At 41.9% G+C, this 27964-nt stretch overlaps 1 protein-coding gene across 40 annotated transcripts in view; it reads left to right on the forward strand.

Annotated features, from left to right (window-relative positions):
- The window catches only part of LOC126272746 (transcription factor HNF-4 homolog), a 594004-nt gene that overhangs the window by 510882 nt on the left and 55158 nt on the right, over nt 1-27964 (forward strand). For 2 of the 40 annotated variants that reach the window (XM_049975827.1, XM_049975830.1), the window contains exon 1: nt 9956-10061. The exons of 35 other annotated variants lie outside the window; for them this stretch is intronic. In XM_049975827.1, coding sequence (XP_049831784.1) covers nt 10043-10061 — 19 coding nt within the window. In that variant the 5' untranslated portion in view covers nt 9956-10042. Of the gene's footprint in view, nt 1-9955; nt 10062-27964 lie in introns of those variants that run through there. 3 more of the 40 variants (XM_049975826.1, XM_049975847.1, XM_049975846.1) reach the window with 3 other exon arrangements.

The raw sequence follows: 27964 nt of genomic DNA on the forward strand, positions 1-27964 counted from the left end.
CGCAGGATGTTGTTTACCAACCGTGTCAAGTTTTGGAGCTTCGTTTGTCACGCTTAATCATTACCATATAGCACATGAAACTTTGCCAAAGTTTTTTAAATGTAGCCTCGATATTTTCACTTTTTGCAACTCCTAATGCGACTTGTAGAAACGTTTGTTGTCTAGAAACCTATCTGTTTTTCTTTGGTTGTTCAGCAAACCTGCAAACAAAATTTGAACATAATCTGAGAAAGTCGAGTGAGAAACATCTTTAAAACTTTACAGGTGATCTCCCTGTTAGGAGTGAGACTTGATGTGTTCTGTCGTGCTGGCCCATACGTTTCGTGCTACGTGAATTCTTGTGTGCTATATCTTATACTCCGTAATTTTGTTCTTATTTCTGAGTTTTACTTACAGTTTTTTCTTGTATATCCTACTGCTGATCTCATTATATCTCACTGAAAAACTTCTGCGAGATAGATCACAATTTAGTGATAATGTGGCGTTTTAATAAGAAGTATCATTTGCCTCTCTTTGGATACCATTACAATAAGGCACAAAATTACTGATTTCAATTCTCTCTCGTGTTTGTTCTATATTTCTAATTGTAGCAGCATAGTGATCAAGAGGAGTTAACCCAAACTAAAAGAATAAAAATAAATCATTATAAATTTATTGCCTAGAGCACATGCTGACTTGGGCAGTTCATAATAATGTAGAAAATTATCATCTAATTGTGGACATATTGACAAAATACATGGTATATGACTGTTTCAAACACGAGTATTTAGTTGTAGTCTGTTACCTGTCGCATTATTCGTTTTATGCTAATTCGAATACTTAGCAAGTAGCTTCTAGTTTGGTTTGCCGATCTTCTCATGTGTGCGTGGAGTCTATAAGTTAAGCAGAAGTACTAATTGCGTACATAAATTACAGCGCATTACAAAATATTAGAACGTAAACGACAACGACCGTTCTGTTGGGGTGGGAGGGCGAGATAGTGAAGTTTGGTGGTTATCAGAGAGCTTGCAGATTTGCCTGTTTTCGACGAATAAAGATACTTTAGCATTCGCTACTGTAGTGCAGTACTCTTGTAAACGTTCCATCCAGAAGAGACGCAAACCAGTGTGTTCGTCTCATATAGAATTGCAGGACCATGAAGTAGTAGTTTGGAAGACCACTGTTCGTGGAACAATGTGCCCCCACCAGTGGACACTCTAATTTCTCATAAACGTTAACACAGCCGACAGACTGGCAAAATTTTTTAGAAAATTAATTTCATTTATTCGGATTACTTAGAATAGCCATAAGATGCTAGTGCTCGCCGAACGTACCCATAACAAATCGCAGTGCTCGTCTTTGAAAACTAAATCTTTAACTATTGGAGCTTTCAAGGACTTCGTATTCAAGATAAATAGAAGTTTCATAGTCAGCCACTCTAGCAGCTATGCTCTATGCGATCATTCACTGCACTTGTTGAATCATGGCACGGTAGTTTCTATCCCAACACTTCGAGGATCACTTCGCTTGTCGCCATGCGACCCGAAAGATTCAAAAGCAGCAGATGACTAGAAAATCAAGAATGCGACAAGGAAGAACGCTTACATGATGCAGTTTTTCCACAAGTATTCTTGCTAGAACTGTAAAACGTTGAACTGACACGTGGTGTTGTAGCACCTCTTAATTAAGTTTTTATGGCTGGTACAAAAGAAAAATAATAGTATGTAACATGAGCTACGGATTGAGGAAGCACACTTTTCTTTCAAGAAAGCGTGCGCACTACTTATTTCCAGGGAGAGCTCAATTGAAGTGCCATCTGCCACAAAAAGGTGAAAGTTTTTGTTAAAAAAAAAGGAATATCTTGCGTTTTCTGAATCTGTTAGACTGTTCAGGCAGTCCATGTACAAGTATTGACGTTGTCCTTTATGTCGTAACTTCTGGATCACCTAGTAGATTTGTCCCACACATTCTTTCAAACTTCTTTCACTGATTTCCCGACTAGTGATCTTATAGTATCGGAGTTTTTCTTCCACTTAATGCGAAACATTTAGCCTTTCGTATTAAAATGTGTAGTGAGTATAAGTACCTGGGAATATCCTACCACATGATGTAAGATGTTACAAGATATTCGACAACAGATCAGGTAGGGAAGGGCGGCTATCCAAAAATTAAACCCTCTACGTTGTTTTCCAAAAATGAATTTAAAGGTTAAAGACCGAGTACAGTGATCCATCGTAGAAGTGATAAGTGAAGAGAGTGAGTGCCGGATACTCAGAGAAAGAAATAGAGATTTAGAACTAATGAGAAGAGCTTGTGGAATTTCCCGACTTGACATCGTAAGAAATGAGGAAACAAGAGGAAGGACTCAGACCATTACCATATTACGGAAAGAATGGATGAAAGACGGCTTGAATGGTTTGAGAACGTCAGAAAAGTGGAAGAATTCAGACGGCCATGGCAACCTCCTGAAAGAAAAAGGTAAGACCATCAAAAAAGTGGCCCAGGGGTATCAAAGAACCGCAGAGGAGTTGAGGAACAGAAATTTATGAGGAAAAATAGTGAGATAGTCTTTTAGCAACAGATATACGCGATACGGCGACCACGGCGACAGAAGGAAAATTAAAGTGTGTTTGCCAGACTATGCATTACGTTTTTGTAAGTCTTTCAGAATGTCATCAATTTTTACTCAATATAACTCTTATTTTAAGTACAAACAACTGCATCCATCAACAGGCACAGAGATTTAGTGATACTAACTCCAAGGTCATTTATTTATTTAAACTATGGTTTTTATATAGGTACCATGTTAACGACTGTTACAGAAGGACTTCAGAGTGGCTACAATGGTACTTTGCTCCATTAAGCCATTTCTATTGCTGGTTATAAGTGGTTTGAATTTAATAAACAGATAGCATATTTATGAAAAGTTTTAGAATTATCGTTTTTGCCTCTTTAGCTACATGCAAAGATTCACACATGTTTTCGAAATTTTAAATTTTATTCCTTCTTCTTACGGCTTTCGCCAACTTCATTGCAGTTTGGTGGATGAGCTGTTTGTGATTGAGTTGTACTGTTCAGCAGGCTGTTCTGCCACTCGTATCAAAATTTCAAAGCGTTTACGTTAAATGTACCGTCAGTACGGCTTTAACTATTTCTGATTGTTTGCCGGTACTGTTACTGTCACGGTGCGGTGGTGTTCTGCTGGTCAGAGACAGTTTGATCGCGAATTTTGGTGCAGTCATGAGTAAGCTTTCCGATGACCTGCAGAGCCGTGCTGTCCGCTTGCGGATCAGCAGGCCCCTTGCTGACCATCCCTGGCCAGTTTTTGTGAGGTGAGTAATCCTCTCATTACGAGTATTCGTGGGGGAACTCGCCATTATCCCCGCAGCGGGAGACAACTACGTCCCAATATAGTCTGTTAGTCACCCTTTGGGGAATCGAAAAACGAAGGAGCATTAGGGTTTAACGTCCCGTCGACGAGTTGGTCCTTAAACTCGGAGCACAAACTCGGATTGGGAAAGCATGGGAAAGGAAATCGGCAGTTTCGTTTTTAAGAATTATCCTGAAATCTGCCTCAAGCGTTGTAGGAGAATCACAAATACGAGGAAATGTCACGCCATCATTGTCATGCATTTAATGTTTTCTTCTGAGGAACAGCAGCAGCTGATGTAACTGAAAGATGTATAAAGGAAACTAACACGACTAATAAAAAGAGCAGATCAGTACCAGCGATGGGATAAGGCGAGAGAACCAACGGGAGAAAAAAATTTTGAGGCAGCATTCTACAAATCGGATATTACACCAGATACGCTGTTCGTAATTCGCTATGTAGAGTGGCAACTGCGAACTTAAACTGAAAAGCGAAAGTCTCAGAATGAGGAGAGGGGAAGGAAAAATACTAAAAACAAATGTGTTGCGTCGGGTAGTACTAAGCAAAGTCATTGAGCTGAGAATTTCATGAAATGTGAAATTGAGTTAGGTTTAAAAGTAATGATGCAAAATATTTAACTTATTACCGGGGACACAAAGTTGTTCATCTTCATGTGAGAAGCCTACAGACAGGCGCATAGTCAAAGGATGGTAGTTTGTTTCTAACAAAATTTTATTTATGTGACATTAGTTGTATTTTGCAACAACGTTCATGATGTGCACGAGACCTATTATAGGTATTATTTTCTCTGCTTCTCTTCCGTTGAGATAATATTAATAGTAACCGGAGACCTTCCGCATGTGATACAGCTACCTATAATGGAATACTGTCTGAAAAAAGCTGCGAAAATGTTCAGCAAGATCTTAATAAGATTAAAAATGGTGCAAACGTTGCCAATCTGCTTTAAATGTATAGAACTGAAATACCTTCACTTCACAGAAATGAAAAACAACATTGTATTCTGTGGCTACAATGTCAGTGAGTCACGATTTGAATCAGTCAACTCCTATAAATACTAGCGTCGAACAATTTGTAGGAATATGAACGGAAACGATCTCATAGGCTAAGTGGTAGATAAAGCATGCGGAGGACTGCAGTCCAGTGGTAGAAAACTGGGGACATGCAATCAGTCTACAAAGATGATTGTCTACGAAACACTCGTGCAACCAATCCTAGAATATTGCTAAACTGTACAGGGGCCGTACCAGACAGGACTAACATAAGTTACTGAACTACACAGAGAAGGGCACCGCGAGTGGTCACAAGTTTGTTCGATCCATGGAAGTGTGTCACGTAGATGCTGGAACAAATGAACTGGCAGAAGTCTGAAGATAGACACATACTACCCCATGAAAGCCTAATGACATTAGAAAAAATGCAACACTCTACGTTTCGGTTTCACTGGGACAGCGAAGACTAGATTAGTCTAATTACAAGACGCATTGAGGCGTTTAAGCAGGTGCTAACTGGTTATATCTGCCCAGATACACTGGTCCTAAAGTGTGGGGCAACCAGGTCACTCACATTTCCAGCATCTGTCAGTTACTTCAGTCTTTAGGATATGCCTCTCGTAGTTCCATGTCTTCATCACCTAGCCTTCATTTCTCACGATTTAGCCCTCAGCCTTAATGTACAAAATACCGCTCAGGAGCTGCTGTAAGGAGCTACTTCGGTCGACATAAGATTCTTCTAGAAGACTGGAGTATTCTTCGTCAGTATTTTTTCTTTTGATATTATCATATCTTGGATTCCTGGATGTTTATCATAATGGAACTGTATATTGGCGTATTTTGGTATTCCGTTTTCGTATTTTTGTGTAAGTTCCGTCTGTATTTCCTATGACACTGCTTCATTGACACATGACCACCTGAATCAACTTGCAATAAATGCATTACACAAATAAATGAGACATATGCTAGGCTACTTCGACATTGCTGAGATCGGCACTCGGAGTGAAGAACTTAAGTGTTTAGAGAAGGAACGTGTCCCATGGGAGCCGGTTTCCGACGTCCTCGACTGCTAATTGACGGCTGGCTGACGCCCTCTCGAGGCGGAATCTGGTTCTCTTCCGGGAGGGACTTTCTCCAGCAAGCCAGCAAACCAACCTGCTTAAGTGGCGCACTTACCAGGCTGCTTTCCGATGTCGGTTGCTCTGCACTCCTCAGATTATTATCCTATTGATGTTGAACAAACACCATCACACCGATTCTACGGGTTGGATTACTTCACAGTAGTTGCTAAAGTCTATTTGCTTTGAGTGAAAACAAGAACAAATTGCACCTCGGCCGTAGTTAGATCACGATCATTCAGTTTGCACGATGAACTGATTTCGGAGCGACGTGTCGTTTTCAAATGCTCAAATGAGTAAGCATTCAAAAGTTTCTGAACATCTTTTAGTGAACAATAATACGTGATACGCCTTTATGATGGTTTGGACTCTTCTGGGTACACTTCCAACAACGTGTCTGAATGCCTGTGGAGGAATGGTAGCCAATTCTTCCTCAAGAGCCGAAACCGGAGAAGAAGCAAAGTTTAATTACAAAAACAAGCTGTGCAAGTGACGTTTTGCCTATGTGTCACACTCTGTGAGGAAACAAAATACCTTATTACCCCAAAGACACATCTACAGGGCAAGAGTGGGAGAAAATTGCACCCTTCGCCTCGGTGGCTGCGCGGTCAGCGCAGCGAATTGGTTCAAATCGCTCTGAGCACTATGGGACTTAATTTCTGAGGTCATCAGTCCCATAGAACTTAAAACTACTTAAACCTAACTAACTTAAGGACATCACACACATCCATTCCTGAGGCAGGATTTGAACCTGCGACCGTAGCGGTCGCGCGGTTACAGACTGAAGCGCCTAGAACTGCTTGGCCACAACGGCCGGCCGCGGCGAATTGCTAGCCGATGTGACCCAGGTTCGATTCCCATGTGGATCGGAGATTTTATTCGCTCAGGGAATAGGTATTCTGTTGTTCTTACGTTCGTGCCGTCATAAGTGACATTCCACTGTTGAGATGGTTGTATGGTTGCGTCCCGAAAACCAAAAATTTAAAAAGAATCAAATGTCCAAATATCAACAAAAATATACATGTAAACAAATCACTTCAAAATGAGAATGAATTCTCGAAACGCGTTGTGCTAAGCATAAAAAAATAAATGGTGCAGTTTTTCATTATTTAAATCATGAGTGACACAGCACAGTTAGAGGCTTTCCCAAAACATCGCTTATGATGAACGAAATGAAGTCAAAACCTCTTAATACGATACACCGACGCAAAAACATTTCAGAATGACAACAGGTACAAACTGGTCAGTAACGACATACAAAGATAGTGCAATAAAGGTCGTCCAGTGTAACTGGTTCTGACAATCTACGATGATATACTGAGGATGGTTTCATCATTCAGAAATTACGTCGAGGCTGTGGACCCACAGATTAAGAAATTATCGATTTTCTGTCACGTTCCTTTCGCGTAGAAGACGAGGAAAAAGTGACTGGGAAAGTGACTGTGCGCTTCTATACTTGCCCTGGTCTTATTCTCATGATCACTACATGAGATAGGCTCTGCGATTCTGGTAGCACAGTAATGGCACGACAGTCTTCTTAGAACACAGCTTCTCTAAATTTAACCAGCCGCGTTTCGCGGGAGCTACGTCTTCCAAGGATTCCCGTTTCAGTTCCTGGAGCATTTAAGTTAGAGTTTCGTAATGGCTGTTCGGATCCTAGCACCGCGTCTCCAAACCGTTTTGCTTGCCTTGAATTGTAACGTCACGAAGACCTCGAAAATAGGGCACAGCGACCGGTCTTAACAAGCCAGAAATATAAATGCTGGTGTCCGAATTTCCGCCTAAGCGAACCACAGCTGATTGCGTTGTGCAGTCAGTGGCACCGCATACCGTCGCGCCAGTCTGGCAACGTTCGTCATCCACGGGGCCTTGACGTATACGTCCATCGCGATACTCTACCCAGAACCGTGACTCGTCTGAGAAGGCGCCGTGGTGGCTCTCCTGTACCCAGAGTTTGTCGTTGAGCGTCCTCTCTGCTGCCGCGTCGAGGGAAGTCGCAATAAATGGTCACACCGTGCTGACAGTACGTGATGATCCAGACTTTCTGTGTCCGTGCGGATACTTGCCTTGCTGCAAACCTGCTCTTTCAAGGACTTGAATGCTGACAAATAAGACTCCAACAGTTACTGTTGACTAAACGCAGGTCACAGATGGGCGTCGCGCAGTAAGTAAATTCACCATCACAGCACTGCCCGCTGTTAGTTCCGAATAGTCCGGAGCAGTTTTTATCGTATTTCACAGTAGATACTAGCGTCGGGAGTACCTAAAACTTCCGCCATAGTTGGCAACGCCGATTGTACATATTCGGCTGTCTTTCTTTGAGGAGGCTTTTCAATGTTACTGTTCTGGAACTTATCCTTCAGCCCCTTTGTCTAGACCGCTTTTCCACTTTAGTACGACGTTAGGGATTTGCTCAAATTTCATACATTACACTGCGTTCTTTATTATACTCGTGCACTAGATATTTTATGTTGGATTTTGCAAATCGGAAATACTGGAAACCTATATAAAAATTATATTTATTAAAATTAGGTAGTAAACCAATGTCTGCACGCCGAAACAAGACGTCACTCCTACGTAAATCCACAGTATAAATGGAAATTCAGGTGAAAAGGAGGAAACCAAGCTACAGCGTAGCTTCCCTACAGCGAGCCAATATAAATGGCGTTAAAAAACCCCAGAAAGTATTGGCCTTATCTATATATAGCCACATCCGTAGGTCGTCTGCTTACTCCGGAAAACACATTAGCTAGATTTTCGAAGTGTCTCTTGATGCCTTCTAACACCAAGCTTGATGCGTTATTAGGTTATTTGGACCCTCCTTAGGTATTTGTTTTGGATTGATTGGAGTCTCTGAACGTTTATTTTGGCTGCAATACTTGTCTGAAGAATATTCCCCTTCAGTGTGCAGAAGCCTTATCGCTGCACGAACTTAAATCATGGCGAAATTTCGAATCGACCCGGTCATTCACTCTCATTTCCCGAGGGGAGCAGTACTACATCACTAGCTGGTCAAGTGTGCCGTATCAAGCAGGCCGCTCATGAAACGCCAGTATCGTCGAAGATGAACATAATTTTTACTTCACTTTTAACTTCCGTAAAAGCCTCGAAACGACACCGTAAATAATCTGGAATGTAGTAATTTATCGTTCGAAAATACCGAATACGGTATTAGTGACAGAAAATATTGTATGGGCCCTTGAGACCAGTTTTAGGCTGATCTTTGTCATTACACTTGCATCAAAAATACTTCAGACAAAAGCGCGGCTCAGAGCGTTTGCATTAATTATTGTAATTTTTCACACTGAATGTCAAGCGGTGTGTGTGTGTAATGAAAAGTTTCTTTCGTCGTTCTCCTCGCTGTACCAAATTCCCCAGCACCCAAAGCCACTGTGTCCCACTTAAAAACTCCCTGTTCTGCGCTCATAGGCAGCACACCGCGCCTGGTACACGCGGCCTCGGGGACCACAGCACAGCTACGACGACTGAGGATTGACTTATAACAGTCCCAAACCGGCCGTGCGAAAGTAAAATAATTTACAACTGTAGCGGTATTTTCAACCTCTGCATTTAAAGATTACCAAGTAAATATTTGGAAAACTGAAACATAAAAATGTACTGCATACTCCGCGGACAATAGAGTAACGGATCTGGTGTAGGAAAGATTGAAAGCTGAACCATATATTCCTTAAATATACAACTTTGTCAGGCAGATACTGCCCCAAAATATCGAGGAAGACACGAAGCACGAACTCGTAAGTAGAGAAAGACTAAACTGAAACGATTTAGGCAAAGTACCGATAATCTTTGTATGCATTATCAAACTGAGATCTGAACCCGTCTTCTTCCTAATATGGCTCCAGTGTATTAACAACTGCACTCACTTGGCTTGACAGTTTCAATGATTATAAATAATACTTTCACATATTTTTATCTCTTGCTCTTGTTTTCACCGTTGTTCATCGTAAGTTGTTCTACGTTGCCCTCGTCGTGATCGTATTAGTAACTGTTATTATCCATTTGTTATTACTCATCGCCATTAATCGAAATTTAACAAGCCAATTTTACGGTTAATCTAAATAAATGGTCTCTGAAAGATATTTCAGGTACAAAAAGTAGCGGTATTTTACAAAGAAAGCAGTCTGCTCTTCGACTACTGAAAAAACATTCAATGTAGCGAAATTCAAGCTGGGACTCTCCGATTTCCAGTGAACGTGTTTGTCGTAAAGATCTACAGGCTGTCGAGACGAGGCCTTGTTTACACGAACTGTTCACAAACGTATTTTTCAAATGCTTGTCATACAGAATTACTTTGCCGAGTCGGACGCTTTCTGACACTTAAACTGAATCAGATTCCGTATCCTTGCCGCGTCAGTGGAACGTCACGCGAAACTAGACTCGACAGCTAGCGTTGTCCAAGCCCCGGATAATGAGCGCGGAACGTGGCGTTGTGGCGCGAGTCTCGGAAGGTCGAAAGAGTGCGCCACCGTCGCTCGCGCAGCAGGTAGTAATGTCGTGCCACACAGCCGTCGTCAGTCGGCGCTGTAGCATTGTGACGGCAGGAGATGGGGTTATACACGCAAGGTAAAGAAAGCTCCGAGCGGCGCGACTCGCGATTTCAAAACATTTGTGTGTTGTTTCATGTTTGTTTACGTAGAAACGTTCCCATGGGACGGTTCTTCTATTAACTAACTCGTAGCAGCGATTCTGTTACCGCAGTGCAAGCTGTTGCTTAGATTCAAGGCAGTATTGTCTTTCCTTTTGCTGTTAATTTTTAATCCTTAGTGCTTCACACTTAACAGTAGATGACGTGAATAGCTCGATAGAATTGCAGTATGTCAACAGTAGATGACGTGAATAGCTCCATAGAATTGCAGTATGTCGGAAGATTTTGATAACAAATAGATGCCTGGCGATTGTTGGTGTGCATATGTAATAGTGTTTTTATGTCTTTTTCAGTATATTTTTTATATGGATAATAATTTGCCGCTTGCTGTTATTTAGGAGTGAACAAACAAGTGGCTGCTACCTATCTTATCTGAAGTAACAACTGAAGTAGAAAATGAATTGAATTATCTTTTTCTTGAACTTTGATACTTTCGCCATTCGTATTTGTTTCAGATGACAGTAATTTCGGCAATATACTCGGACGAAAAGTTTGTCGCTATGTGAAACCAAAGAATTAAGTTATGTATCAATCGTAACGAATCATTAGTCTAAGAAACGAAATAGGGAAAAATCAAAACATTCTCAACTTTTACGTTTGAAATACTAATTAAAGTTACTTATTTTAGTTTGCTCGTTTAATTTGGTTATGCATTTGTGTGTAAAACACATCTATGCACGAAGCAGAAGTCAAATAAGCGTAATCCTTCTCAAATCAGAGTCTTAGTAGATCTCTATCTATTACACGTTCTTTTTTAGACGTTGATGGTTTTCCTCATGGGAAGACTGTTCTCGCCGGCCGGGGTGGCCGAGCGGTTCTAGGCGGTACAGTCTGGAACCGCGAGACCGCTACGGTCGCAGGTTCGAATCCAGCCTCGGGCATGGATGTGTGTGATGTCCTTAGGTTAGTTAGGTTTAAGTTGTTCTAAGTTCTAGGGGACTGATGACCTCAGATGTTAAGTCCCATAGTGCTCAGAGCCATTTTTGAAGACTGTTGTCGACTACATCGACGATAGCGTGAAACTTATCACATTCGTCATGTACGGATGTTCACAGATTCGTATGTGGGTGCTGATCGCGTAGATTCGTTTGTGTGTTTCGATTTGACGTAGTACGCAAGGGGACGGGGCATGCGTAAGAGCTGATGCCCATGTTTCCCATTATTTATTAACCACTTGTGTTCACAGGCCTAAGTAGTTTGTGTAGGCTATTGCTTAGTTTTCTATTATGTTACTCCTAGCGAGTCGCAGTTCCACGTAAATGTGAGCACCCGAGTGGCAGTAAACCAGAAAAAAGAGGAGTGAGATTTAAGGCGTACGGGTGTCGATTACTTCCTATCTATCGATTACTTCCTAATACATTCGTTAAGCGTCATGAAGTAGGAGATAACGTGCACATTTTTTGTCGTCGTACCACTTGAAGGACTGTATGTAGGTAATTGAAGATGCTGTCTACACGAATGAGCACAGGTGAAATGGCATGGAGGTCCAAGCAACGTCTTCTGATTTTTACATGTATGTCGGAGAATAAGGGTACCTCATATGTTAATTTACCACAAATATGCCAGAGACAGCAAAATGTCAGTTGCATAATCTGAAATGAAAAGAATATCCGCAAGGTGTTGATACTTAAAATAGCTTTCGAATCATCGGGGAAGGTCTCATGAAATGGTTTGTCACGGTTTGATTTATCGCGGATTATTAGTGGTAGCGAAGGCTGTTTCATACTATCGTCAGTTTTTTTCTTTTTCCGGTATATTCTCATATGGATACTACAAATCCCCGTGAACCATCTCTTCTCACCGCATCTTCTGGCAGTTGAGTGTGATGTATCATAGAGACAATGTGATTGTTTTGTAAAATATCGGAAAAACTGGTTGTGTACATCTGCTAGACAGTTTTGCATCTGTTTGCAAACTTTCCAGGCAACGTGTAATGCAACCCTATTGACTAATCTGGCTATAGGTGCACGAATTTTGATCACGCATTTCTTCAGGACAGTTCGACGAATATCCCAGTATACTACAGTACTGCTCAAGTATGTCTCACGATAATCGTACGTGCAATCCTCCTCTACATTGTTCACACTCTTACAGAAATTTCCTTCGACACTCATGTTTTCTATTTGCTATCTCTATTACCAACGTTATGTATTCGTTTCCCTTCACATTGCCGTGAAATACTACAGCTGTATGTTTGTGACGTAGGTGAGGCGAGAGACAACTTACGTTGTGCGTGAATATTATCATTTCCTCAATTTTTTGCCCTTTATCATTTATTCGTGCGCATTTAAAGCAAACTATGATTCTCTAAACTGAACGAAGATATCAACGCCGTTCTGGAATTCCTGTTGGTTACTCAGCGATGTTTCCTTGCGAACAGCAGCACTGTGAGTGGGCAATCGATGTGTACGCTTCTCGCTCTGTGATACTCTTCAAACACAGGGACAGCGCGAACAGCAATGTCACGATTTCGTAGGGAATTCGAGAAAATCATTGTTTCTGATGAATGTTCGTCGACCACAAAATAAAGCAATAAAGTGATACCGAATACCACAATAAAGGCGATTTGCAGAGAGATGTGTAGCTCTCGTGAGGTGCATAGACGAGAAACTGTGAATGTGATTGTGAGAGATCGTGTGTCCAGGTATAGAAGATTTATAGTGGGAACATTTGGCGCCGTCGCGGATCATGCATCCAAATTTCCAATGTTCTGATTTTTTTCTGGAGTGAGTGTAGAGGAGAATAGTGTGCTGTGGTACAGCTGTCAGCTTTCCGTAGACGTGTCTGTCCGCGGGCTGTGCGTCTTATCATCGTGAGAGCAGATACTAGCCGCTGTCTGCATGACTCACCGTCAGTACCCACTTCCGGAACTTATTGTCTCTAGCCAGTGACTCACACACATCGTTGAAAATATTGCCTGCAGTAGCAGAAAAATCGCCCAGGACAACGTCGTGCGTATTGTACTCATCTGCAGTGCGTTGGAGGGGGGGGGGGGGGGGGAGGAGGAGGTGTACTTCTCATTTCGATAAGGACAGTGTGGAAACCCCTTTTCTGCATTCGATGCCGTTCTACCGCTATGTTCTTGAGCATGCTGTATCTGGTTGATTGTTATGAGAGGAGTTTTCGAGAGTCATGTCTTTTATGACATTGATAGACTGTTTGTCCAACTGATCTATTTTTGTACTCTGTCGCCAGGTTGGGCACGTCACCATGGATCAGTTGAGTAATCAGAGGAAGCCATACCACAGCTATTTCCTCTAAATTCCTCCTGTGGTGTGATGAACAAGTTTCGTGACCGGTACGATAAAGCAATAGTTTTATGGCATAACTGGCCTCGTGCAATTCTTTCAATTAGACGCCACTTCGACAGCCTGCATGGCCCGAAAGTATCCATCCCAGTAATCTTGCAGGAGAAACGTGACCTACAGTTTAACGCGGAACCCAAACCACGTGCCTTTCCTGGCATGTTTTCACGTTATTGAGAGGTGAAGGCTAGAGTATAGGTAGAGGAAAAATTGCTGGTATCCTATCACGTGACCTTTTGGTTGACAGGATTGCTTTACCACTAGACCACCAATACGAACTGTGGTAGGTATCGGACAGAGGGTTATGGGACGCATGAGTAAAGTGATGTTTGACAGCTGGCGCAAGACAGGATTTATTTTAAACGTGTATTTATGCTCGATGACACACAAACCCATAATCAATCACCAGATGATGAGATTAAGTTCAAAAGGGTGTGTATAAGAATAAAAAACTTTTAAATGTAGATGTGGTTAATTACGAGCATATACACACAAATTTTCATCACAATAAAGTATGAAAAAGAGCAAATGGAACATTCGCGGTTCTGAGCACACGTGAGCTATTATCATTGTATCTTCACTACAAGTGAAGGGTGTGCAGCAGTTCACCGACAGAAGCACTATGTTGGCGAGGAAACCAGTTTACTATTTGAATCGCACACCACGTTGTGAAATGTAATCACACAATACAGCACTCTATTCGAGGTATCTCACAGTCGACCACTGTTTTGTTATTGCCATACACACCTTGTTGTTAGGTGTCCTTATGGATATTTGCGCATTGACGCACGACCCAGATGTGACTGCTTGGTCATCATTGAGAAGGAAGAAAGTTCCAACACCAGAATATGTCCTGAAAGGATAGCAGAGGTCGTGCTGTACCATTCTGGATGTGAAAACAGTGTGCTGAAGTCATAGATAAAACCGCTAATCTTTCTATTGTGCCTACTCGCATAATGGCGGCTTCATAGCTCCCTAATTCAGAATGGTGGGTGAGGAGCCAGAGGCAGTTTGCATCCTCTGCACTCTATCTAAAACCTTTAATAGATAGACTTAATCATTAGACATAGCATGGAGAAGTGTCAGTGGAGCTTCTCTATTAGGGCAGTTGAATCTTAACATGGGGATCTTAACTGAATTACTTTACACAGTATATAAAAGTTTAGCCTCGGATCGTGAGGAGACGGGTTCAAATCAATGTCCAGCTATCTCCTGCTCAATTTTTTCCTTAGTTTCCAAATAATCAGTGCAGGAACTTCCACTGGGGTCTGAGACTAGGTCTTCGCTTTACTGTGTTATTAGCGTCTACATGTGCTCTGTATGTTGTGAAAATGATCATTTAGAAGTTGAAAGAACCTGGTTTGGGCTTCGTCCTTTTTATAAATGAAACGGTTTTAGAAAATTGATATTATCAGGTTCTTGTCTCCTCCATATGTGCCACCTATAACCGCTGAAGGAATCGTACAAGTGTGTGTGTGTGTGTGTGTGTGTGTGTGTGTGTGTCGGCGCCATGTATCGCTGGCTTTCTCCGCAACTCACGGAAGCAGTTGGCGCTCCCAGTGTGTGTTCACGGCCGGCGAAAGCGTGACCTTGGCTAGTTCCAAGACTTTTCAATATGCAATTCACCTCTCACTCCCACGAACTCCCCTAACTGTAACTCATTTACCACTTACCCGTTCTGTCACTGATTGTCATCACCCCTCTGTGTCTGTCATTGTCGTCTAACAGCCACAGCCGCTGTCTTATATCTTCCATTATTTTGCTACTGCCATTGGCTCCTCTCTCAACATGACAATCGCGGATATGTTCGCATGCCAACATTTTTGGGAAAATTTTTAAATGTGCTGAGGCAGATACAATAAGGCAGCTGTTACCCCATTCTTCAGTCAGTCTTTTAAATAGAAGCATATTCTACGTTTTTGCGCCACGCTAGGATCATTGTCACTAATTCCCTCGTTTTTCCCGCCGCAGCCAGGCATGTCACCCATACGAAAAGAACTTTATGGGTGAGTAAAATTTTGCCAGTTTACTTATGTAAATTCCAATGACGCAAGACTATTTACCCCTCAAACCGGATCTCACGTGCACAAAAATTTTACATGTGTATCAGTACTACATGGCGTTCCCAGAACTCTTCTGAAGATGATTGAGAAACTTTACAGCATGTTACTTATCCGTGATGCGTCACGTTACAAACTACATTTTCGTTTCTAACAGTATTTTACGTGCACATTTCGCGTGTAGAAGTAGGGTAACTGTGAACCTCTGTATCTAAAAAATGGATAAAGATGTCAAGGAAGTTTTAAAGATTTTTTTCTAGATCGGGGTTTAGAATATATCGTAAAAATTTCAGCCATATGCTGTGCATACCTGTCTTCGAATCCACGGCTTGGTTTTGGTACCCGAAAACCATATTTTTCGGGTTTTGTCAGAAACCGCACATGGACTATACGTTGCATTCGTAAGATCTTTAAGGCGCACCATAGACTACATGGGACGCAAAACGAACGAACCGATTTGTTGCTTTTGCCTGAGTTGGAGGAAGTGTGTAATATTCAAACTTCGACACTGTGATATAATATGGTTACAGTAATACTATCGTGATGTTGGGTATACAAATGGCCCCTAGCCGAAGGGCTATCCAAAAAAATCATATATTTCCGGCACCAATAGATTCCGAGGTATGAGCCGCGACAAATCCCGTTTTTATGCGCGGCGTTTTGGATCGCATTAACCCTTCAGCAGCTGTGGGTCTGTATACACAGGAGATGTAGACTTGTATACGTTCGCCATTTGGGTTTTCTACCGTGTTATGGACGCCTGAATGCATCCTGAGGCGCCGTTCACTCTCACTGCTGCGGAAGAATTATTTCCATAGCTCGAGTTCAGAGTATTCATGCTTATAACGTATATGTCTTATCGCTTTTTATCATTTTCAGAAAACCTCGTTTCGATATCTTGAACTGTTTGATATTTGACGATTGTTAGGATCACATGATTCGCAATTTGGAAGGACATGAATGAGCGCGTCGCGCGCGACCTTCCTTCGGTTATACAGTAAAACCCAATAACTCCAGAAAGAAATGAGATATTCTTCTGCCCTCAGTTTTAAATAAAATTTCGATATCTCATCGACATCTCATTCAATGCAGGGTATGAGCTAAAATCAACCATACGTAAAGTTTACGCAATGCGTTTTTACTTCTTCGAATTCTTTGGAATTTCGTGCAGTGTTTTACTTAATTTGATGCAGCGCAGTAAGTATGACGGACAACGAAAAGAAATTGTGTTTTTTATTGACTGAAGGTATCAGGCTGTATGATCTGCAAAAATGAGAATTTTTCCCCCAAATTCCGGCCGCTGCGGTCGAGCAGTTCTAGGCGCTTCAGTCCGGAACCACGCGGCTGCTACGGTCGCAGGTTCGAATCCAGCCTCCCGCATGGATGTGTGTCCTTAGGTTATTTAGGTCTAAGTAGTTCTAAGTTCTAGTGGACTGATGACCTCAGATGTTAAATCCCATAGTGCTTAGAGCCGTTTGAACCATGCCCCCACCCCACCCAAATAGATGTCGAAAAATCGGATGATAAATATTTCATATCGGCCAGAACGCAGTATCTCAGCACGGGCACCAGCGTTCGGCCCCAGCGCGGAATTCAGAGAGCTCGTCTGTAGCAACAAAAGTTTCACTGGTGCATGCTGTCGCAAGCATACCGATCTCACACTAGCGACGTGTACGTGCTTTTAGAAATGAAGACCCTTGTTCTCTTTATAGATGTTTTATGCTGATAAATAAGAATGCCTCTTGTTTAGAAAATATTTACTCACATCCGCGGTTGTTAAGACAATTTGCATGTGTGTGTTTTCACTGAGTGTATGCACGGTCAGATGGTCGAAGTTTCGTAAGAGTTTCTAATTGTACCTTGTGCTATCGCCTCTCATCATACTGAACAGGACAGAATATTTTTCACTACAGTCGTGTTGTTAACGTGGTATAGATAAAACCTGTAAAAGTTTCCACACCTATTTCCAATGGTTATGTACGACTTCATACACAACAGTAAGGAGAAGTGGGCTATAGAGTGGTGTGACAACTGTCATCCTTGGAATGGTGGACAGGTATGGAAATGATTAATGAACAAGATATCAAAATAGATAGGTTTACTTAACTTACAGTTCTGCGAGTGAATGAAGACTCGATACAAATACTGCATGAAGAAACAGAGCCCAGCTCATCAGTGTCAAGGAAGGGTCTTGCTGTACTATGCACGAACTATGCTAGTGGAGCCGTGACTAGATGGCTTCTGTGTAGCATGGCATAGCGATGTGGGTGCGAGTGGCTGAACAGCCGTCGCAGGACGTCCTCTACCGCGGCAGCAGAGGGCGCTCATTGGGTCCGCCGGATTCCACGCAACCACTAGCGATGTTAGAGGGAAACTTGCTATGACGCACGTGGTGTGGTATCGATACTGCAATATGAGAAGTGACAACAGGGTCACTTTCGGTTGTGTGTGGCAAGTTAAAATTGTGTGCCATACCTGTAATCCAACAGATACGTGCCTTTCACGACCTCAGCACTGGTAGTCACCCCAACTGAGCAAGTCATAACCAATGACTTGAAGCTCCAATTTCCATTATATCCTTCCCCGTTCCTTTGGAACTTCACCGAAGCTCTTTCTCGTTACTTGGGCTAGCACCTCCATATTGCAAGTTAAGTTCCGATTGCACTGCCTAGTCCAGTGAACAGTTATAGTTTATCGCTCTGCAAAATAGATGATTTTCACCGATGTGATGGGTATTAAGAGAGAGTGACTGGCACTACCGAGCCCTCTGTTTTGATAGCTGAAAACATGCCAGAAATCGGATCTTTTGTAAGCTTCAAATGTCGAGGTGTTATTGTCATCACCAGTAAACGAAATAGATGGAAAGAGTATCTGTGCTTAGTAATTTAACCTTCTTGGTAAGATGCTGCTTTAACGGCTGAAATCAGATGCCTTCAGAGTTGTCTTGCCAGAAATTGTTTGCCATCAACATTTCTTATCTTGCCTCACCAAATTCTGAGAGAGGAAAAAAAAAAAAAGAAATCCACCGAAAGCACACCAGCTACGTACTATGGGTTATGTTACCATACAAAGGATCCTTCACGTCTTTGTTTTCCTTTTTCTGCTTGGTCACCCCTCTTCTGATGGTCTGATGCGGTTCGCCACACATTCCTTGCAGAGTAGCACTTGCACACAACATCCTCAGTTATTTGTGGGATACAGTATAATACTACCTTGAGCTACAGTTTTTACCCTCTAGAGCTCCCTCAAGTACTCCCTGTCTCAACACATCAGCTATCATCCTGTCCCTTCGTCCCTCGCTGATTCTGCGGAGAGCCGCCTCTTATCAGTCCTAATTTTCAACATCTATAGCAATACATTTCAAACCCTTCGATTCTCTTCTCCCAGTTCCCCAAAGTCCGTGAATCACTTCCACACAGTATTCTGCTCTTCTCAAATTAAGATCCATGTTTAATAGTAGTAGACTTGTTTTGGCCAGGAATGCCCTCTTTGTCTCTGACAGTCTGCATATCACTTCCTCGCTTCATCCGTCATACATAACTACGATGGCAGATTTCCTTCACTTCGTTTATTTCATGGGCCCCAATTTCAATGTTACGTTGACGGCTAACCTCATCACCGCTACCCAATACCTTTGTCTTCCTTCGGTTCAGGCTCAAATTTTAGTGTGTGCTCAGTAGTGCGTTCATACTGTTCCACAGGTCCTGCAGTTCTGCCTCACTTTTGCTGAGGATAGTAATGCCACCAATAAAACTTATTGATAAATTTTCACCCCGAATTTTAATCCCACGCTTGAACGTTTGCTTCTTCGACGCATGGGTTGAAGAGTATGGCGGAAGACTACGTCTCTGTCGTACACCCGAAATAATCCGAGCACTTCATTCTTGCCTTTCCATTCTAATGTTTGCTACTTTGTTCTTAAATTCATACACCTATATTATAATATGTACGCCCCGATAGCTGAGTGGTCAGCGTGACGGATTGCCGTCCTACGGGCGAGCAGGTCGCCCAATGTGGCTTCGAATGTAATAAGACTTGCACCAAGGCGGCCAGACCTGCCCAGTGACCCGCCCAATTACCACAAACGCTCATTTCCATTATAACAATGTAGGTCAGTGATTTATGTTGTTCCCAAATACCTCGAAAAGTTCTTGACTGATTTACTTGTGATTTTTACACAATATTCTAATAGATATTTAGACGTACTTCGACAATAAAGATTTATAAACTATGAACTACAGGTTTTCTGTTAAAAACGACTGAGAGAAAGAAAATGCCAGCTGTGAAAACGTCCAGTTTCGTTTTCTTTCTCGCAGTCAATTTTAACTACGATAGCAGGGTATTTAAACCGTAAGACAAACAGGTTTCCAATATTCAAATCTCTTTCTCGTTACATAAAAATTGGACACTGTGTTGTTTCTCGTTTTCTTCGTGTTGTTTGGTTTTCATTGAAAACAGGAAAATCGTATTTGCGGTTTTTCGGCTCATGATTAGAGTACTAGTGTCCAATCTGGTTCTTCCGAACTTAGTAATCCCGCCCCTTCGCAGGGGGCCTCATAGGTCCAACAGCTGGAGGGCTCTCTCACACCCTACACCAACGATTCCAGTCAATTTACCCATTCGTTTTAACCCACTAAAATTCCCAATTAGTGTTTCGTTTGCAATAACAATAAACAAGCTTAGAGAAAGCAAGGAAGAGGTTATGGACAGAAAGGAGGTGCAGGAGGAGGAGATGATGGAGAGAGGGAAAGGGGGAGGAGGAGATATGTATGTATCGCGCGCAGGGGCGTTCTTAGCTTACCTAGGTGAGTGAGGTAGTCGTGTGGCTAGCTCACGGCCCCTCTCGTTGACGAAGTTCCAACGAAGGACGATCGCGGCACCTACCCGTACGCCCGTCTGACCGGTTTTCCACTTGCCGTCGTGGAAATGCGCACAGTGGCCGTGACTTGGCAAAACCCGCGCCTTGCTGCACGCTCATCGTGAGAAAGCATTCTCAAAGCAAAACTGCTGTCATGGTGATTGTATTGTTAGAAATTTGCACAAATATTGCTAATGTCATCTTACAGTGCGTATTAGTTTGCTGTGAAAAATTTCGAATTTTTTTCTCTAGTAAACATTTCTGTCCGTAAATGAACATTTAAAAAAAATCTTAGTTTAAGCCATAAAGGGTACAGTGCTCCCGTAGATGAAATATCAGGCGGAATACAAAGGTAATTTCAGGTCAGGAAACGCATATGTGTAATGATTATCCTAACGGAGAAGGAGAAAATTTCTTGGAATTGATAGTAATGACGTCAACAGCACATCTTTCAACGTTCTCCGTAAAAAAGAAAAAAAAATGCGGAGTGCAATTCCTTAAGATCTGAAATATGCGCCTCTTTAACTGCCAGAATCTTCTCATTGCACTCAAAGCGTCGTCGAGGCCATCGATATCTTACATGTTAATAGTTAGAAAATAAGTGAATTATCGAAAAAGTTTTACTTCAGATATCTCTGTTCCACAGTTAACGAAGTACATTTAATTCTCGTGACAGTGAGAATGTTTTTATAATCCGGGACTTTCCTGAACTATTTATTTATTAATCTTTCATTTTTTTCACCAGCTGCTTCACAAGACTTGAATATTTTTCACCCGTTGTTGCTTCATATTTTGGATGATAAACGATCAAATAAAATTCTTTTTGCATCCGAAAATGTGTTGACCCATAAGCTTCCTGCCACATGAAAGTACAGGGTGTCCCACAAAGACACCGATAAACTTACGCGATTGATTCCTTACACCAAAACAAGACAAAAACTAGTAAATAAGGGCTCTAAAGCGCATACCTTAAGAAATTTGAGTACTTTCTCGTCTTCTATTGCAAGCTCTTTGTTTTCGTATTGTGGGAGGAAGTAGCATGGACCAAAACAAGAAAAACGTGTAGTAAACATGAGCTGTAAAACAAATACCTTAAGAACCATGAGCACTTCTTCAGTAGAAGAGGTGTTTCACACTAGCGAAGAAGAAAAGTTTTCATAGCTCGTAAGGTACAAGTTTCAGCACCCTTGTTTACTTACCATTTTTTATTGATTTCTGTGTAAGGAAACTGCCCCTGAAGTCTATCGGCATTTTTCTTAAGGCACCTGTATATTTATATTTCCTGTTGTACAAAGCGGTGTGACCACTTATTCACAGTATCTTATCCAAATACGAAATCAATTAGATCTATTTTAAAACAGACCAGGTATTGTCCCCATATTGCACAGTGCTTCCTCACAGATAAATCTTCATGTACAGTATACTCTTTCTTATTACATGCGTATGACGTGACCTACTTGATACACTTTCAATCGCCAGTCAGCTCGTACCAAGTCGTTCAGTTCTGCGATATTTTGATCTGCGAGTTAAAGAAGTATGACTCCTTCTGGTTCATTAGACCATTTCGTAAATGTCGGAATGGAGTAGATTCATATAATCTTCCACTAACTTTGCGCTCCCGTTGACTATAAAACGTAAACAACAAAGTCCATGATGGCAAGGTATTCAAATACTAATACTTAAACTCCTACATACAATTCTATTTCCCAGGTGAAAGTCACTTGATTTACGTTATCGCTGAACACGCACTAATATCCAGAATCAATCTTCACTCTGCAGAGGGGTGCCCGCAGTATTGAAATTCTGTGTATTGAAATTTTGGGATTCTACTGGGAACCTTCCGTTTAGTCAGCAACTGCAGCTATCGTTTCTTCCAGGAGTGCTAGACCAGGAAGGTACACTGCCTGATCCACAGTTTCCGAACATCTATATTACTGGACATTAATATAGGATGTGTATACTCTTCGCCTTGAACGTCTTCATCTCTGCTGGGGATATTTACAGTGAGGTGTATGAATGTCTACGGAGGAATGGCAACCTATTCTTCTTAAAAAGCCGAAATGAGAAAAGGTAGTGACGTTCCGAAATCTGAGATCCAGAGCGAAATCTGATTTATAATTCATCCCAAACTGGTCCGATTGAGTTCAGCTCGGGACTCTGAGTACCAGACCACAGCAGGAATGGTCCTGCGTATACACCATCGCCACGCAGATGCTGCTTCGACAGGATACAATGTCACGCTGATATATACAGTCAGCGTTCCCGAATTTTTTTCTACTGAACGCAGTACACAGTGCTGCAAAATGTGTTCGTATCCTTTCGTATTTAGCGTCTTCATAAACTCAGTAAGTTGACGACATGCTAACCGTGGAAAAACACCTCCATACTATAACGCCACCGGCTCCCTGGCGCAGTGGCTAGCACACTGGATTCCCATTCGGGAGGACGACGGTTCAATCCCGTGTCCGGCCATCCCGATTTAGGTTTTCGGAGATTTCCCTAATCCGCTCCAGGCAAATGCCTTGATGGTTCCTTTGAAAAGGCACGGCCGACTTCGTTCCCCGTCCTTCCCTAATCCGATGAGACTGCTGACCTCGCAGTTTGGTCTCTTTCCTCAAAACAACCCCAACCCCCAACCGGCTCCTTGTTTCACTGTTTGCACTAATCGTGGCGGCAGGTAATGTTAACCGGGCAGTGTGAAACGTTCCATCGGATTGCCACAGTGGCTCAGCGTGATTCATCACTCCAAATTATTCATTTCCAGTTATCCACTGTTCAGTGGCGCCGCTGTTTGTACGCCAACTAAAACTTTATGTAGCAGTAGCTACAGAAATCTGTGCCTTATGACCAGGTGCTCGATTCTTGTACCCTATTCTTTTTAACTCCATAGGTACGGTCATTGTGCTATCTGGGCTGCAGGTAGCACTTCCAAACTCACGATTGGCTTCTTCCGCTGATTTCATACGGTTTTTTGCAACCACCCTTCGCAATGACCTACGGTGCCTGTCCGTCATTACATGAGGTCTGCCTGGCCTTGGTTTAGTGCTGTTGCTCCTTCGTATTCCCCCATCAGTCGCACCAACAATTGCCCTGTGAAACTTCAGGAGGACTGTCACGACTCTGATGGATTGCTCATTTAGGTGATATCCAATCGCAAATTCGCGTTCGAAGTCACTGAGCTCTCCTGAGTGGTCCGTCCTGCTGTCAATGCGTCTCAACTGACAACACAGTTATCCCAACCTCCTTGTACAGTTGCGTGTCCGCGTCTCGTGACATCTTGTGGTCAATACCGCATTACGTAGGGGTGTCAGTATACTTGTGATTAGTGTATTTGGGAGAGCGTCTGCCAAATTTCGGCAGTAGGAGAGCAGCACTGGTAGATTTTGAAGCTCTGAGGGCGAGTCGCGAATCGTGCTGGGATATCAGAGCGGCGCAGAGTACAGCCCGCGAAAGGCAAGGTTTAATTAGTCCTGACCAAGTGCACAGTTCCAGTCTGCCAGGACATTTCACGTACCAATGTAATAAAAAAAAGAAATCGAAGATATGGACAACCATCTGTGTGAGAGGCCGAGAAACTGGATGGCAGAATAACTTCACAGGGTCCTTTCCGCCGGAATAGGGAGACTGACTTGGTATTCTTTGCATGGGCTGTGCATATCTTTTCTTACAGTCTGCCTACAAAAAAAATAATCTTCATCGTATCACATTTGTCAATCTTCCCGTTATCGGATTATTACTCCTCTTGCCGCAGGTGGATTAGATATAAGCCTTCATTTTACTGGCGGAGAATTAATCAAATAGTTTGCAGATAAAATTATCTGTTATGGTGGACTCTTGCAGGGAGCTGGTAAAACTGTCTAGTTTACAGTGTTACTGTGGACGACAGATGTCTAATACTTGTTACCTGTGTACAAATACCTCCCAATGTTCCTACTACTATTACTCCTACTTTCTGTGTAAATCTGTCCTCTACACACACACACACACACACACACACACACACACACACACACACACACACACACACACACTCTTCAAATATAAGATAAATAATATTCACAACGTATAATTGATTTTGAGAGAGAAAGCCTTTTCAGATTCAAAACTATTAAAAAACGACCTAACTATTGACGTGATCAGGTAGTCGTTCACCAGGAACAGGATAGTTGACGCCCACCTGCAGACGCGATCTGCTCCTTGTAACTGGCGGTCGCTTGTGGACGCCAAAGTATCGGCATGAAAGTTACTATCAGACAATAGCGAGCAAGTAGGAAAAGGATACCAACACAGAGACATCAAAACAGATCAGGCAACATTTCCAACAAGTTTTTATTCTTGAAATATAAAGCTGTTGACAATGTTGACTGGAATACTCTCTTTCATATTCTAAAGGTGGCAGGGGTAAAATACAGGGAGCGAAAGGCTATTTACAATTTGTACAGAAATCAGGTGGCATTTGTAAGAGTCGAGGGGCATGAAAGGGAAGCAGTGGTTGGTAAGGGAGTGAGACAGGGTTGTAGCCTCTCCCCGATGTTGTTCAATCTGTATATTGAGCAAGCAGTAAAGGAAACAAAAGAAAAATTTGGAGTGGGTATTAAAATCCAGGGAGAAGAAATAAAAACTGAGGTTCGCCGATGACATAGTAATTCTGTCAGAGACAGCAAAGGACTTGGAAGAGCAGTTGAACGGAATGGACAGTGTCTTGAAAGGAGGATATAAGATGAACATCAACAAAATCAAAACGAGGATAATGGAATGTAGTCGAATTAAGTCGGGTGATGCTGAGGTCATTAGATTAGGAAACGAGACACTTAAAGCAGTAAAGGAGTTTTGCTATTTGGAGAGCAAAGTAACTGATGATGGTCGAAGTAGAGAGGATATAAAATGTAGACTGGCAATGGCAAGGAAAGCGTTTCTGAAGAAGAGAAACTTGTTAACGTCGAGTATAGATTTGTCAGGAAGTCGTTTCTGAAAGTATTTGTATGGAGTGTAGCCATATATGGAAGTGAAACATGGACGATAAACAGTTTGGATAAGAAGAGAATAGAAGCTTTCGAAATGTGGTGCTACAGAAGAATGCTGAAGATTAGGTAGGTAGATCACGTAACTAATGAGGAGGTATTGAATAGGATTGGGGAGAAGAGGAGTTTGTGGCACAACTTGACTAGAAGAAGGGACCGGTTGGTAGGACATGTCCTGAGACATCAAGGAATCACATATTTAGCATTGGAGGGCAGTGTGGAGGGCAAAAATCGTAGAGGGAGACCAAGAGATGAATACACTAAGCAGATTCAGAAGGATGTAGGTTACAGTAAGTACTGCGCGATGAAGGAGCTTGCACAGGATAGATTAGCACGGAGAGCTGCATCAAACCAGTCTCAGGACTGAAGACCACAACAATAATAATCTGTAAATTTAACCGACGTATTTCAAATAAGTAAAAATTTCAAGCTACTGGGAGGATTCAAACTCGTACTTCAGGGACATAATGACAGATATCAAGATGTCCTTGATATGTGCATTTTTAAAAATAAATAAAATTCTGTTCATTTGCGAGTTAATATTTTAACGTATTCCAGTCCTATAATTATGACTTGGTAATAATTCCGAAACTGGTAATAACTGTTGAGTGACATAAGGCTGAAATATTTAACAAGAAAAATTAAAAGATGGTCGCTGTGTTTCTTAAAGGCTGTATGCCTGTTCTCCTGGAAATAGGTTAGGTTCCTGAAAATAGAAACTTTGCATTAATATTAGAAATGAAACTGATGTCATTTCACAGGGAAGGAAAACGTTTCATCGAAAAACTCGTGGAAGGAGTAGTTCCGCGGGCTGTGTTCCTTTTGAAGGATTGATAAAAGAAACTGCTAGTGAGATGAGGTACGTGAGAGATTTGGTAGGCGCATATTCCGAATGCGAGTCCAACCTCAGTTACTGCTTCGCCACGGCTGGACTTTCTTTTGCAGGTTTTGTTTAGCGCAATTTATTAATTACTGGCGAGAAAGGTTTAATAAACTAAAATGAATTGGTGATTGTTAAATTCGTTACCTGTCAGTATGCAAAACATTCAGGGAAAAAAAATTAAACCAAGTGGTAGTTACCAATCAGAATGTCATTGCTTCAGTACCAATCCATGGATTGATAACTTGTGCACAAGGGAATAACGCAAAACTATTCCGAATGCGAAAGTCAAAGGAGACAGTTCTATATATAGACAAAAATCTAAGACGGAATCAAAATCGTCAATGTAGGATGTACCACTCTCCTTTTCTACATTTAAGTGTGGAATTGTTCCTTCATTACATCGTAAGAATCATTTTAGTTACTGCCCTCAATACAATGAGGAACAAGTCTTCACTCTTTCAACACGTTTTTCAACAAAGATTCCTGTGGGATGCAGAAGAACAAATCGATCAAAGGATCAAAGTTAGCTACCAGTGGAGTTACTTAAACGTCCCCTGACATCCAGGCTGTTGAGACGTAACATCCCACTGAAACAGATTTAAAAACATTTTTCGACCATAAACAGAAATTTCTGACGTAAATACTATAGGGGTGTAGGTAAACATGAACTTGTGGTATGGATATAAAGAAGCCAGTTACTACATAATAATTGTATTGAAGGGTGTAGGTCCTGTAATTGGTAGGAATATACCCCGAAGCATGAATCTTCTGTAATCAATAAAAATAATCAGTGTATTGTTAACCCTCGCTACCTAAGCGTTTGTACACGCTTTAGTTATTACACACGTTAAAATTCACTCATACGTTTTAAATGTAAGAGTCAGTATAATTAGTGAAATGTTGTGCTAATTCTGAGAGGTGAGTTCATTGAAAAACCACTTACAACAATGCAGTGCATTGTTAAAGAATATATCTATATATATAGTGCAGCCATGTTGGCACAGTAGCGCAGTACTTCGTGATTTTGGATGGAAAGCATATAGCTTGTTCAGCAAGACTCATTTTCAGTATTGTAAGTACGTTAGAAACTGAGTTTTTATAAAGAAGGTTGGATTTTTCAAAATTACGATAAACAATATTCTGAAACTTAATATTTGATTTTTCATTTGACTTCGGTCTATTTACAGTTGTTGTCTACGAATCCAGGACTATGGCTGCGACAGATAATATGGATGAGTACAAAACCCGATTTAAATTTTAACTAGAAACAAGAAACGTTGCAATGTTATACACAGAGCACGAGGTAACGGAGACAGTAATGTGATGGGAAAGGGCCTGCAATCTTTTTAAAAGCTTGCATCGCAACATTGGACTGAAGCGGCCAGAGAAATCACAGAAAACCTGTATCAGGATGGCTAGGAGGATTTTAAGGCTCTGCTCTTCCCGAGTAGTTTCATTGTGTTTATTGCGCGTCAATTCTCGCTCACTTTTGACTGTCGATTTGTGCGCAGTATCAGCTGCCTCATCTCGCATGTCGAAAACAGAACAAAGTACGAAATGGCAGATGCTTGACAGTGTAGATGAAACCGCGCGGACACCGGTAGCCAACCTGTTTAGCTGGCCGTGCTAATCAAACCACAGCCGGCGGAAGGCAAAGTGGCAGCGGCGTCGCTTCCGCATCAGGAAGTGACGTG

The sequence above is a fragment of the Schistocerca gregaria genome, chromosome 5 (genome assembly GCF_023897955.1).
Source record: "Schistocerca gregaria isolate iqSchGreg1 chromosome 5, iqSchGreg1.2, whole genome shotgun sequence".
Classification (NCBI taxonomy): domain Eukaryota; kingdom Metazoa; phylum Arthropoda; class Insecta; order Orthoptera; family Acrididae; genus Schistocerca; species Schistocerca gregaria.